The sequence below is a fragment of the Lutjanus erythropterus genome, chromosome 15, assembly GCF_056507025.1.
Source record: "Lutjanus erythropterus isolate fLutEry1 chromosome 15, fLutEry1.hap2, whole genome shotgun sequence".
NCBI classification, from domain to species: domain Eukaryota; kingdom Metazoa; phylum Chordata; class Actinopteri; order Lutjaniformes; family Lutjanidae; genus Lutjanus; species Lutjanus erythropterus.
Genome location: NC_139331.1, coordinates 9,119,167 through 9,134,337, shown reverse-complemented (window position 1 = coordinate 9,134,337; position 15,171 = coordinate 9,119,167). Strand labels below are relative to the sequence as shown.

The window sequence follows — 15,171 nt, the reverse complement described above, 5'->3', positions numbered from 1 at the left end:
TTCTGTTTTTCTGCTTTCTGTGTATTTAAATTTTAATACTTCTTAAGAGATATTTTGCATATTTGATATTTGCTTTACACTTGAATTTACATATAGCTCAAAAATGTATATTTTTTTAAGCGTTTGGTATTTTAAAAAATATATTTTTTAATCATTTCACCAGTCTGCTTTGAGCAAGTAGCATTTTTCTTAAAGCACAGAGGATTTTGAATGAAAGTGAAGTCAAACTTGTGTCACTGTCTGAGCATTTTTTGCGATATCTGCACTGAAAACTGAACTGGCGGGCAGCACGAGGCTCGCTGTGACTAACGATCACTAATATACTAGCCCCTCATGAACAGGAAATTAAAGCATTAGGACTGTTGCTGATCATATCCCTGCTGAGTCCACAGTTTATTACTGGTCATCAGTCTTACTTTTCAACAGTCCAGATCTTAGATGACTACTTATTTCTTTGCTCACATGCCTGTAAAAAGAAAAAGAGATGTATCATAACATGAATTGTGTCCAGAAATTCTTTTTAAACTTAATGTCATTTAAATAAACATGAAATTCTAACATGAGTGTTTATTATGTGAACTTCATGCTTTGCAGTTTTGCTTCTATGAGGATAAAGACTCACAAAATAGGCCTAAAAAAGCCAGTATTAACATAAAAGTGAAAGCGTCCTCTCACCTGTTTCCTCAGTGTCGTTGCGATAAGATGACGTCGGTGTCTGCGGCGTGGACATCAGAGGGACGAGTGGTGATTTAAGCCACTCAGGCGGGCTCACCTAACCTCTCTGCTCCCAGCTCAGTGACTTGTCTCTGACAGATTTGTAACCTTTAGCGCGGTGTGTGAGACTCCTCGCGCTCTGCTGGGCAGCCAATAGCTCACTCAGACGACCTCTGACCTCCCACTTCTCTCGGGAGAGATCAGAGGAAGTTTAGGGCTGAATGTGTTACAGGTACGGTGGGAAAATGTCCTCATACCTATTCATGATTGGCTTATTTGGGTCTGATGAGGGATTTTAGAGGTTATGTAAATTGAGAGTCTAAAGCAAAATCTTTAAAATGCACTGCCCGACCAAAAAAAAAAAAGTCACCACCTGGATTAAATTAAGCAAATAGTTACGATCCTTCCATTGGATAATTACTGCAGTGATTCATATGTTTCAACTGGCAACAAGTCACTCTAACTGATGCAGTGAGGAGCTTCTCATATCTTAACCATGTCAGAAGACATATTCTAATAAGTATAATAAGTGTTTTTGTTTGCTGGTTTACCGTTAATTGTACTTCAGATTAATGCCGAATGTTTGCAGAATGAGTGTTTATGAGTTGTAAGAAATCATTAATAATCTTTTAGAGGAAGCAGAGGTTTATAACAATTTAACTGAGCAACATTTTGAGTTTGGGGTTTGGCAGGCAGTGAGACGGACAGTCACTGAACACTGAAAGTCCAGAGTGTGTATTTTCAGAGCAGTGGGTTTTTATTTTCAGGATAACAGGCTTAGCTTTACATTGACAGTTATACACAGCTGATCCACTTACAGTGGAGGACTCGTCCTTGTCTTTGCTCTTTATTGTCTAGGGTGGAGGGAAAACAACTCACTTCTATATACACTCTGTGCTGTTTGGACTGCAGTACTCATATTTGCATGTGTTATTGTTATTGCTCCTTTAAGGATGGTAAACATGGTTCTGTAGTCCCTGTTGCCAAACTGTCCCATCCGTCTCAGAGGCGCCGCTGCATCCTTCCTGAAAACCTCCTCCGCTTGGCAGTCCAAAGCTCCTGTGCTAGCTGCACGGCTAACTGAACTAAATCGCTAATGGCAGCTACAGTTATCAGTTACTCTGATCATAATCTTTTGAGTATGAATTCAACAGGTGGCCAGTTCTTACATATCGCACCTTTAAACACAATGTACAGCTGAGGCTGATGAGAATGGTAGTTACTTGTTACTTGATGGCGCTGGATATATATGGATTTTAAGACAAATCATTTAAAAGTTTAGATCTGCATCTCTAGAAGTATTAACACTTATATTTGCTGTATGTATGTTTAAATTACTTAGATAAATGAGATAACTGCTGGTATCCACAGTAAAGCATCAATGACACAACTTTATTGGAAGGAGTGTCATAACCACATGTCATGTCATTCAGTCACAGATGACATTTTTAATGCAGCGTTTACATTGATGTGGAACCCTAACTTTACATGAAAAATTACATAATGACTGAATGACACTTAATAACAATAGACATTAATCTTGTCTTATGAACAAGTGTTATCAATTGCAGTCTTTTAAAACTTAAGTGGCGCAGAATAGGACTAATGGTGATCCATTACATTATTTACAGCAATAAATTGAAATCAGATAATGTAAACAACTCAGGGAGGAGTTGAATATCAAGACACATATATCGTCTTTCTCTTCTTTGCCTCAGGTAATTGTTGTAGGCAGGTCCTGTAACCTTCACTTCAGTGGAGTTTAACTGAACCTGCTCCTGTTGCAGAGGAGATTAGAGCAGCCTCTGTCTCCTCTTACAGCACCAAATCAGCTCGGCACAGGCTCAGAGAGGGAAAAGTCCTTTCTGATTTCACAACTGATAGCAGGAGTGAGCAGGCGTGGAGAGAGAGAGCCTGAGTGCGGCCTGTTCCTCACTGCGTCAGGACTGCAACACCAACACACAGTCACGACACAGGGGGACGCATTACAGGAAATTACACTCGGCCGTTCAGCCTCAGTCGCCCCGTGCAGTCAGAATCTATATGAGACATAGGTCGTGGCGTGAGCCGTTCTGAGCTTTATTGCGAGCTATTTCTCAAATGACAAAGCCTTTCCAGTAACAGAGAGCCTGAACGCAGCAGTCAGTCAGTGTTCAATAGACAGGTAACTGATAGAGACGTAATTGGAAAAGCTGCGTCAAATGAGCCAGTAAAACACTCTCATAGGGGCAATCATCAGGGGTCTGCAGCTGGGGCACCCATGACATTGGGAATACATTATAGGTGTGACTCTTATGATGTGACCTTTGGAGGCAGAGGGGGGAAAATATGAAGTACAAATACCTACTTACTGTACTTAAATAGATTTTTCAGGTATCTGTACTTCACATAAGTTATTTTTCTGACAACTCTTTTCTTTTACTCCCTACATTTTAAGACAAATATCTGTCTTTTCTCCACCTTACATTTTAAAAAAAGGTTCCTTACTTTAGTTTTGATGTTTGTTTTGAGAGAAACTGTTTAGTTGGCTGATCAAGGCTGATTTCAACCTAAATGGATGAGACAATAACACACAGAAAAGATGTGTCCTCGGGGTGTCTATCAGTACATACTGCACATTACAGATGCAACCCAACAAAAATGACAAAAGAGACGAAACAAGACAATGATGACGTAAAATACATAACAAGACAACGACATGAAAGACCTAATAAGATGAAAACAACATAAAATACGTAACCAGACAAAAATGACATGAAATACATAACGATGAAAATGATGTAAAGTACAAATCAAGACAAAAAGTACATGAAAGACGTAACAAGATGAAAACGAGATAAAAGACGCAACAAGAGAAAAAAGAAAATGAAAAAATGTATTAAGACGAAAACAACATAAAAGACATAAAATAAAACAATGTAAAAGACAAAACAAGACAAAAAACGTACGTAACAAGATGAAAACCATTACAACGAAAATGATGTAAAACCAGTGCAAAAGAGTCAACAAGACCAAAATGAAAGGAGGGAAACCCGACTGCAGAGAAAAAGATGAAGCTTTTATCTTTGCACAGAAACTCCTGCTAGAAATGTCCTTCAGAGGGCGACTTTTTGTTTTTATACATTCCAAAATCAACCAGAGTCTTCTTTAACATAATTATCTGTACTTCTACTGGAGTAAAGATTATTCTTACCCTTGTCCCCTATGCTTTCTGGCTTTTCTCTCATTTACGTTTGATTACTGAAATGTTGTGCAAAGATTTCCAAGAACGGCTCTCACACAAGCAGAAACTGAAATATACTTTATTCTCTGAGACAAAAACGGTCAAGTGATGTGGATTTACCAGAATAAACGAAGTCCAAGAATGCATGACAGCAAAACAAGAAATAGGATTAACTGTGGGGCTTTAAAAAAGCAATTTATGTAACACTAATATTCAATTTCCTGCCCTATAAATCAAAATTGAGCAATTACACAACGGCTGCCAAGCGAGGACACTTCCCACTGTTCATTCATCCACTGCCAGGCATTAATGAACGCTCCGATCATAATGGGTTTTCTGTTTAATTGCAACATAAACATGATTAACTCAAACCGTGATGCTAAACAGGTTTCTTCATCCCAGACCAACACACAGAAATGATTCAAGGGGCACTTAAACTGTCAGATTTTGTCTTTCCAAGACACATGTAACATTTGAGTAGAATTTAAAAAAGCGTCTCAGTGGGACTCTTCTCATGTTTTGTCCTTTCCATTGGCAAGGCACTGGTGCTACCAGTTCGTCTGAATGTAGAAAGCTAAAAATAACAACATGCTATTGACTGTGTGTGTTTTTTAGTACCTGTTTAGAAAAAGGAGCAGACAAAAATTATTTTAATCATTCTTCAAAAAGGGACAGTTTAGATTTTTGAAGATGGGTGAAGTGTAAGGCTGTTGGCACATTCCCAGTTTGGAGAGGCAGCAGGAGTACCATTGTATGAAACTACAAAAAAAATAATTAAGTGTCCACAATATTCAGAATATTCCCGTGCCATCAGACATCCTTTTGCAAAGCTATATTAACAAATATTGCGCTTTCCAAACCAACCAAACTCCATTGGAAAAAACACAAATTTTTACTGCACAGAACACAGGAGTTGCTGGTCCATCACTTTATTTATCTGTGAGTTTGGTGTTTTAAAGGTTTAGTTCATATTCACCAAAGTCTCACAATAACACAAACAAACTCGCAGACTGAGGCAGCGGTAGACCAGGAACTGCTGGGCTTGTCAAGGTAAAATGACTGGTTTTGTCAGTGGAGTCTGGTTGAACAAGAGGGAGCAACTTTTGGGTCATGTAACTGTGGTTTCCCCTCAGAAAAGGCTGTCTGATGGAAAGGTAAAGCGGTGATAATATTCTAAATATAGCGCTCACCTAACTGATGTTGACACTGACACCCCTGCTGCTTCTCCAAACTGGGGGACCGCCGTCTACTGTAACACACTGACTATTGATAAGGATCTCATACAAACCAACTTTAAAAAGTTCGAACTATCCCTTTAATTGTAGAAGTAAAGAATGTTTGCCACTAATATTGAACCAAAACCTGGTCCACAGGATTCTCTGGCTTCACCCCAAATAACTTTACTTTATTCTTTAAAACTTTCACACCGTCTCCTTATCTGCATAAAGCAGAGGCGATGCAAGTGCAGTGAGATTAAAAAAAAACAAAAAAACGAGGACTGAGAGAAAAATCCAACTATTATCTCCTCTGATCCTAGAAAAACAGAACAAATTTCACTAAGCGTACTTCAGAAACTGTGTCTCAAAGATATAGTCGTGATAAATAAAATACTTTGTGCGTCTGTATCCATTGATAAAAAGCTAAAAAAAAAAAAAAAAAGAAAGAATGCTGTCCAGGTTCAGTCCATTCCAGATCCATACAGGTCTTTCACCATGTACGGCCCCTCCAGCTCGTAGCCCATCTTCCTGTAGTAGTTCCTCGTTCCTACACCTGCAGAACACACCAGAGAAGAAGAGACAAGGTGCTCAGTGTTGAACCACAGAGATGAAACAACAGCTGAGCTTATTATAGATATGTATATTTAAATCAGAATAAAAAAAATAAATGTTTAATGCATCGTGTGCAAATGACACCAGACTGCTACAAAATAAACACAAACTCCTTCTCACAGCAGACGGGTCTGTTTTAACTTGTTATTCTGCTGGTTTATGTGGGAAACGTCCTATTATTACCACGGCTCATTAATCCGCTGCCTCACAGCCTTCTTTCCAACCTATTTTAGCAAAAGTGTTATTTTATGTTTTACTTTTGAAATGCATTACTGTGCGAATGCTGCTGGCATCAAATACAATATGATGTGACCATTTACACTGTAAGATACAGTAGAATTATGATCAAAATAGCATCATAATGAGGCAATCATACAAACAGCTTGACCAAATTATTTGGTTTATTATTTGCTTCTATCATCATTGCACTGATTCACTTTAGGGGAGAAAAAAAAACCCTGGCATCACCAGCTGCCTGCGGCTGCAGAGTTGTGGTGTTGTGTGTTTACATCATGCTGCTCTGCACCATCCAGATCACTTGTTGGAACTGTGATTGGCTCGGCTGTTTCACAGGGATGAGAGCACTGATGTGACTGGCTAAGGGTGTGTTTATTAATCACCACACCCTCCTTTATATTTCGCCTCCTTTGCGCTTTGTGCTGCTGCATCTACATGAACCAAAGTAACATGAGGAGCTCACAGGGGTGTCAGGACTTACCACTAGTCAGATCAAGTCAATTGTATTCATGTAGCGCCAAATCAGAACAGAAGTGATCTCAGAGCACTTTTCATATAGAGCAGGTCTAGGCTGCGCTCTTTGTAATATTATTTACAGAGACCCTACAATTCCCAACATGAGAAGGCACTAAGGCGACAGAGAGGAGGAAAAACTTCCTTTTGAGAGGCAAAAAACCTCGAGCAGAACCAGACTCTGGGTGAGCAGCCATCTGCCTTGACTGGCTGGGTTGACAAAGAAAGAGAGAGAGCACTTGTTGCACTTACATGATTAAAATAAGGCTCTTCATGTATAACATACATAAAATATACACTATATAAATCATATATAGGCCGATATACACGTGTTCTCAAATGCACATATCAATATCAGCCTCAAAAGTCCAGCACTGGACCGGCTCTGTAGTTGACTTTGGAAAAGATTCACACATATTGCGGCACTCTTGAAAACAAATCTAAAATGTTCTGTTTATCAAGGTGGTGAAATGTTTGAATGACTCAAACATCGTAAAGAGGTGCAAACTGTATTAACACATCCAATTCACAAATCCATGTCCTAAATCATCTTGTACTTTTAAACTAAAATTCTTACATATTGTGCCTTTTAATCTCAAGCCATGACTTTTATCGATGTTCGTATTTGGATCTACAAGGACAGGTTAATGATGCTGTTTTGTGTCTCACCTGAGATAACAGCTAATTTGCTGGAGCCGTGTTCATCTCTGGCAATCCTCTCTGCCTCCTCCATCAGCATCATCCCGAAACCCTGCACAAGACGGAGGGAATGGGACAGATAAACAGAGTTATTTTGTGAAGTCATTTTTAAAGCACTTTGAACCACTTTCTGGTTAATCTTAGTCTTTTTTCTAGTCTCATGTGGGCCAAAAAGACAGAGGCCAGGCGTGAAGTCTAACAGCGTCAAAGAAAAGCAATCAGATTCACAGCTGGTACACAAACCAAAATGTTTTCGTGTCTACTTCATATGTTGTATGTGTGTGTAACCACCTGATGCTGGAACTTGCTGGGGTCTCGGCTGCTGACGGGGACCACGCTGCCGTAAACGTGCAGCTCGCGGACGATGGACACGCCTCCTTTCAGCTCCGGGCGGAAGGACTGCGGCGAGCAGCGACGCAGACGCAGCAGGCCGATCAGGATGTCCTGCTCCGGGTCCTCGTAAGAGAGGAAGGTCTCCCAGCCGCCGTTAGCCACGTAGTCCCTCCGCACCAGCTCCACCTGAGCACACACTCATCTTTGTTAGGGCACTGTACAAATACCACACGTCATTTGATACATTTTTTCTCATAATCAGTGTCTTGAGCAAACACACTCCAGTGTGCTGTCTGTTACCTGGTACGGTCTGACTTTGTGGTGGATCTCTTGAATGCCCACCTCCCTGGTTCTCACATCTCGACACTGCACACAGAGAAATATTCAAATGGGTCAACTAGTTTAAAAACTCAAAATCTTATGGTTACATCAATTTGATAGCTGTTTGAAATATAAAACAAGCATTCATCAAGCTTATTGTATTGCTTGAATTTAGTTTAGTTGTTCAAGAAAACCCCCATTTTCATAGCCATTCAAGTACACTTATAACAATGAAAATACCTCTCGTCATAGTACTTTACATCGTTAGTGGCGGGGTCCAACACCCCTGCACTGGATTCAAAATGTTTTCACACGCACAAGGGATTCACAGGAGACGATGCAGCATGTAATCCAACATTTGTTTGTGTAATTTTACCTTCTACAGTAGTGTCAGAGCTAGAGTAACAATAACAGACTGGCATTAGACTGTACATGCTGTTACCACTGTAACTGCAGGTGTCACCAAATCAACTTGGGTCTGAAATTATGAGAATTATTCATTTAAACTACAATTTCTTAAGAAGCAAAAACAACAACAACAAAAAAATCCTGCTCTGCATGTTAATCGACACATACAGAGTTGCATTAAGCTGCAAGGTGCTTGGAAAAGTTTGGAAAAGTCAGCGGGTAACTAGGTCAAACAGTTTGAACTCAGCACAAGATACAGTTTGGCTCAGTCTGTAAAAAGAGATTCTGCAAGTATCATAAATGCTGCCTTTAATAATGAATAATGTGATAAAAATGTACTGAGAACAAAGCAGAGCCAAGCAGAAGGTTTTACTAATGGCAGTGATGGAAAAAGAGCAGGAGTTGTGGTGTTACTTCAGCCCGATGGTCAGTAAACGCCTCGCTTGTTTCTAACAGAAGCTTACAGGAGGCTCTTTACCCCATGGGGGTTGTCTGATGAAAACTCTGGACAAGTCTCTCCATCCTGAGGGTTTTCTGATGGGAGCTGGTGAGAGTTCTTCTGCTTCATGTGTTGTGCTGGTGAACCTGTCAGGAGAACCCTGGCCCACTGTTTTCAGGCTGGATGAACTTCCACTAAAGTTGTCATTGACTTTCCTCATAAATTCAATTAATGTGGGAGGCGTGGAGAGGAGGGTACTCCAATTCCGTGCTCCAACAGTTCTGAACTACACCTGGCAGGTTCTTCAATCTGTCATCTTACTCTATCATAGCAATGTATGCTAATTATTCAGTCAGCATTTGTCAGTTGGCAGCCGTCGCCACCGCCACAGTTCCGCGGTACCTGTTTGGATCACATCCCAGCTGGAAAAGACTATTAGCGTCCTCGCTCGAAAAGAGCTGACACGCTGTCTTTTAGTCTCACCTCAGTGCCCATGTCCTTCATCCTGGCCAGTGCCAACTCTCTCAGGTTGCCGTGCTCCACTCCGGAGCTCACCAGGGGCATGGGGATGTCCCTGATGGGAGGTACAAGAGCCGGAAGCAGGGAACAAGACACATGATACATTAAATTGTGGAAAAATAATATAGAAGTCTGTCAGCATCAGTATGTGTCTAATTACTGATGTATTTTATCTTTACTAGGGGGAGGCAGGAGGATGAGAAGCATTACATTAAAAAAAACAGAGGCACAGGCAAAAGAAACTCACATCAAACCATCAAACTTATGGACCAGAATTACCAATGACCAGCGTTTTTCAGGCAAACCCACATGACATATTTTCAATTTGTTTAAAAAGAAAATTCAGCACCGTTTTGTATAATGGTGAAAACTATCAATAAACATTGTTCATCCTCAGACCCGTTCATCGCCTTACCTCTGCACCCGGTAGACTCGTGTCCAGGGCGGCACCAGCGCCAGGATTCGGGCCACCAGGTCCACCAGGGCGCTGGGCGTGTAGCTCTTGTACCGGCCTGTCTTCCACAGCTCGTACAGACCAGTGCCTCGGATCACCAGTGTTGGGTACAGCTTCAAACCATCGGGCCTGAACGCTGGATTCTCAAAAAACTCCTGCGGGACACACAAAGGTCCGTGTAACATTAAAGCGGAGAGAGATAAAATGACAATGGAGTCTCGTCATTTCAAATAGAACAAATAGAAGGTGTTTTTGGTTAAACAAAAAAAGGGTCTCCCTCTTTTGGGGATGTTTTCCATAATGTTATTGGACATTTAGAGGAACAATCTGAGCCTGTCAGTGGCAAAAACAAGCACTTTTAATGGACTTACTTTGACAGCACAGTTGCTTGGAGGAATTATGATGCACTTCAATTTCACTTTTGCTGGTTGGAGCGCTCTCGCTCAATACTGAACCAATTGTACCCATTAGTCACTTAGACACAAAAACATGGGAAAATCCGGTCCAAGTAGAAAAATATCAGTTACTTCTTAAGGCTGAAAAACTCGCAATGTCACGGCCACCATTACTGTTTGTTGCTTATTAGTCTCCTTAAATTGTACTTCTGACATATGTAATACCAACCACTCATGCATTTCAGCACAAAGAGCAACAATGGATCAATTTTTTGGACATTATCTTTTTTACTATATTATGAACTGACGTCTGTTCTACCCTGCTGTATCTGCAGTGATAAATTTGACTGTCAAGCTAACAGACAGATACCTCTTTAAATTGAGAAAAAGGGGGAAAAGAAAGAAGATAAAGAAAATTAAAGTGGCTCAAAAGAACTACCCGGAGAGCTGATTTCATTCATTTGGCTTTTTTTTACATGACCAGACAGCATCAATGAGAAGTGTTCGGAACATTCAATAAAAAAGGCTCCATCTGCAAACGCAATGACTCCTAAACGTAAAAGCAGACATCCATTGCGAGTGCATGGAGCAGATATCAAAGAGCTCAGTTATTCAATTGGATCAAGCACATTTTGGCGTCTGGTTTGGTGCAGTGAAGGGAATCAGTGTGATTTCCAGTCATTTTCCTCCTCCCCCCGCACCGACTATCATGATCAGGACCGTGAAGATCTGGAATCGAGGCACATTCTCCAAAATAGGCCGCGTTATCAGCATCTCAGAATCTCTCTCGTCACAGCTCATAATCACACGAGGACATGTCCCACATGGCCCTGCACTAAACCTAAAGGGAGGAGGGTTGCAAATAAAAACGCTTTCATACCAAAAAAAAAAAAGAAAAAAGGAGACTATACTCTATTTTGGGGGGGATTTTGCACCTGCTACCATTTTGGATCACATATCAGAGCTCCTGTTGGTTGGTGGAGAGGAACCCTGTTAAGGATGCCTCCCCCGGGACAGGGAGCATCTGTACTAGAGAGATAAGTGAGAGAGGATCTCAGGCTGGGAGGAAGTTGTAATCGAATTTCATTATCAGGACAGCCACGATAGACGCGAGGAGGATGCAGCATTCTCCTGCTGCTGCGGATCCTAAAACTGGTCTGCCGTCCAGGCTGACCACGACAACACATACAGGCTACAGATAATGCGTGAAAACAACATGTTTGAATGGATGTGATTGATGTAAACAGAAATGCCTCCTTTAAGCTGGCAGACAGCTCTGAGGAGCTCTATTCCGAGACGATCTGAATGGAATTATTATTACTGATTTTCATTTTATGTTTAGGTAAACATCTCTGCACTGAAACCGCAGCTGCTATTTGCGTCATATTTTCAGAATTTGCTTCCTGTTCTCGTCATATCGGACACAGCAAGCAAACAGCTAGGATTTTTATTCATGCCGTTCATTTATTATGTTTTCCTACTTAATCCTTTCATGGGTCACAGGGCAGCTGGAGTCTTAGCGTAGGATGGGCTGCACAATTATGGCCAAAATTATCACCACGTATATTTTGTGTCTCAGTCATGAGATAACAAATTTTCATCCAGCTTTCTCATCCATTCAGCACAACCGTTTTATTTCCCTTGAAGCCTCTGTGTGTAGATTTTTATGTGATTCTCATGGCGTACAGGCCGTTTTTCAACCTGGACCCTATTTTCCTGTGTTTTTGTGTGTCTCAGTATTGAGAGAGCTGCAGCCTTCAGCCATGACGCAGGCTGCAACATAATCCTTATGGGTACATCAAAGTATGTCTACTATAAGTGCTTGTTTTTGCCTCAACAGGTTCAGATTGTTATTCAAAGTGACCGGCCCTGACCAGTGACACTGATCACAGCAGCACACACTCAGACACACACTCACATGAAGTTGGTGTTAGTGACAGACTCCAAGAACAGGATAAAGAGAAGACAAACAGTCAACGACGAGACAGAGCAGCTGATGGTGTCGCCAAACAGCCGTAAACTTTGTAGCTCTTCATGCTAATGTTAGCCAGCAGCAGACTGCTGTTCATAGACTGATGGTTAAAATCTCACCTCCTGTTCTGACTGAAGAATAAAGAACCTGTGTTGATGTGTCTCCTCAATCATTTTCTCATCCAGGCCTATTTAACTTCTACTTTTGTTTTTCTCACCGCAAAGTTTTACTTCAGCAAACTGTTGCACTGCATCTGTCTCTGGTTTGTTTACGTCTACTTCCATACAAGATCACGTGAAATCACATTCCCATCCAATTTTGCGAGATCAGGTTCCCTTTAATACATAATATTAATATAATAATATAATAAGGTGTGACTGTAATCTGGAGCACTTTTGGAAAAAAAAAAAATTATAAGTTATTTAAAAGTCAGTGTTTTATTATGAACATAAAAGAAAAGTTGTAAAAATGTTTGTGAATACTGTCAATTATTGTCCTTAGAAAGACTGAAAATCCAAATCGGCAGGTTAAAGAGTAAGATGCCTCTTGTTTAACAAGAAACAGATGATTTATTATTCTCTCTAAAGCCACCAGGCTGCATTTACAGAAACAGTTATTTTATTGGCAGATAACATGCTTCATTTAAACTTGAAAGAAATAATAAAACTAATCAAAACCGTCTTGTTTCATCCTTCCACTGCTCCAACATTCATCCACTCTAGTTTGGTCACAATAATCTCGTAATTAACCGTGTTGGATGTGAAAATATTCTGGCTCTAGTTCATGCCGTTTTCCGCTGCTTTTCTCTGATGTCCCACCTCTGTCTTGTTCTCGCTATATTTTCACATCTAACACAGTCAGTAAAAGGGTGAACAGTGGAAATATGAGCCAAAATTGCAAAAGTTTGATCCAAACAGTCGAATACTAACTTTGTCATGCAAATACTACGCCAACAAATGAACTTTAAGGGTTCAAGGCAATCAATATTTGGCTTCTATAACAGCTGTTTCCCATTGGACAAGGATGTCCGATGGGTAAAGCAGTGAAATACACATATACATAACACACTTAAACTGAAGTTGATTTTTTTAGGTGGCCAGAATGTGTTTTGACTCTGTCTACAGCAGTACATGGTTACTCCTGCTGCTTCTCACTGGGGGTCTGCTGACGGCCATTTAATGTCGGTAATACACCAATTATGGGTAAGTACATCATGCAGCCAAATGAAAAACTCCACAGTCATCTTTATCTTATTTTTCCCCATCTTTTCTAATATTTTCCACTATTTCAACTTCCTCACTTCTTTCCTAGATGCACCCTGTGTTCGAAGCGTAGTGGCGAATTTTATGGATTCCAGGAAAAATCCTGAGATGCACACTTTGGATCCTGGAGCGAAAATGTTCAAGAACCTGCATATTTTTTTCGCTCACTGGCACGAAGCGTGACACGGAAGATTAGATATGATGAGGAGGAGCAAAGGGGAGCCGCACACAAGTTGTATAATCTGAAAGCGTCAGTGTGATAAGAGAGGAGGCACAGAGGGAGAGGAGAGAGATGAAGTGACAGGAGAGACGGGAAGAAGAGAGACTGTCTGACAGAGGAGAGGAGGGAGTGTGAAGTGAAAAGTCGTAAGTGGAGAGGAAAGAGAAGAAACAGATAAAGTGAAAGATAACAGAGCCAAGAGAAAGTCACAAAAGGAGAGAAGAAGAAGAACAAACAAGCAGACAAGAGAGAGGAAATATTGAGACAGCGGAGACAAAGAAAGAAATTAAGTCTCAGGAGAGGAGAGGAGAAGTGACGGAGGAAGCATTACAGGAAAGCAAAGAAAAGAGGCTCCCAGGGCCAAAGACACATTTAATCTGCTTCCTCTCACCGTGCCGACCCGCTGTTGCCCTCCATATTACCATCAAACACACATTCACACACACAAGTGCTTCAGTAAACACACACACACTGAGGTAATGTAACAAATCTGCAGGGGGACACACACTCTCCTCTTTTTCTGTGAAGAATGCAGCACTCAGAGTGGTTGATGCTCAAAAGACTGGAGGTGTCGTGAATGCCTTCATCATCACACGGCACATTCCCACTTCTCTCAGTCAGCGCTAACAACAACACACAAAAATAACCTTGAAAAAAACACGAGTTCACACAACTCTAAATAACTCCAGCGTTCAAGCTAATGTTTTCAGAAAAATCAATGAGGCGAGGGTTAAATCTCTTCTTCGTTGTCCTCTTTCTGTGACTAAACAACAAAACTGTGCATCACAGCTGACATCTGGTCAGCGGCGGGGCGGACATTTTGGTTTCTCTGCCGAGTCTCAGCTCATTACACCTCCGTTCTGTCCTTTTTTGCTCTCTGTGATCACCTACTGCAGCAGCTCCTGAACTTTTTAGGCCACATCCCCACCAGGTTGACGCACCCAAACCTTCAAAAAAATAAAAATACAGCAACACAGCCTATATATAGCTGTCGTCAGGGTGAAGGCAGTGCATTCAAATGCTATTAAAGATACTGAAACAATTTCATTTAAATTGCAATAAAAGTACACATGATCTGCCACATAAAGGCCAAAAAGAATGACATGCACAGGCTCAGAAACACACACACTAAGAGTATTGTGTGTTCAACGTGTTTAACTGTAAATTACAGACATGTGGTCCAGAGATTAAGGCCCTTTTGTTTTATTTACAGTCCAACATATATATGATGAGTATGAGTATCAGTATGAGCTCATTGTAAATAAAATCATCATCAGCATATATGTCGGATGATAAGTAACATGACACTGCAGCACAGAAATGATATGGTTTAAGTAATTTTGAATGTTGTGTATTGAGAGAGTGTCGTTTTGTTAAAAATAAAAGTTCTCTGTGTCACTATTAGTCAGGCTAGTTTTAAAACAGCTAAACTCAAGTGCTTAAAAGGAGTGATCACAGAGAAAGTTAAAAGGTAACAAAGTGCTTTCTAAAGACACAGTTACATTTTGGTCTATTTGTCTACTACGTTTTGGTTTTTGCATGGATTAATTGGTGGGATTTGGAGGTGCTGGACGCAATTGGATAGACCTACAGCCAATCAGAGCAGGGAAACGGGTGTCCTGAGACAGAGATG

General features: G+C 40.7%; 1 protein-coding gene across 1 annotated transcript in view; it reads right to left on the bottom strand.

Annotated features, from left to right (window-relative positions):
- Positions 1 to 4,875: 4,875 nt before the first annotated feature.
- elp3 (elongator acetyltransferase complex subunit 3) overlaps positions 4,876 to 15,171 on the bottom strand; it is a 28,395-nt gene continuing 18,099 nt past the window's right edge. Inside the window, exons 10-15 of the mRNA XM_084737526.1 lie at positions 9,651 to 9,844; positions 9,200 to 9,290; positions 7,849 to 7,914; positions 7,507 to 7,734; positions 7,186 to 7,267; positions 4,876 to 5,707 (exon numbers count right to left, since the gene is read on the bottom strand). Coding sequence (XP_084593652.1) covers positions 5,616 to 5,707; positions 7,186 to 7,267; positions 7,507 to 7,734; positions 7,849 to 7,914; positions 9,200 to 9,290; positions 9,651 to 9,844 — 753 coding nt within the window. The 3' untranslated portion in view covers positions 4,876 to 5,615. The remainder of the gene's footprint in view (positions 5,708 to 7,185; positions 7,268 to 7,506; positions 7,735 to 7,848; positions 7,915 to 9,199; positions 9,291 to 9,650; positions 9,845 to 15,171) is intronic.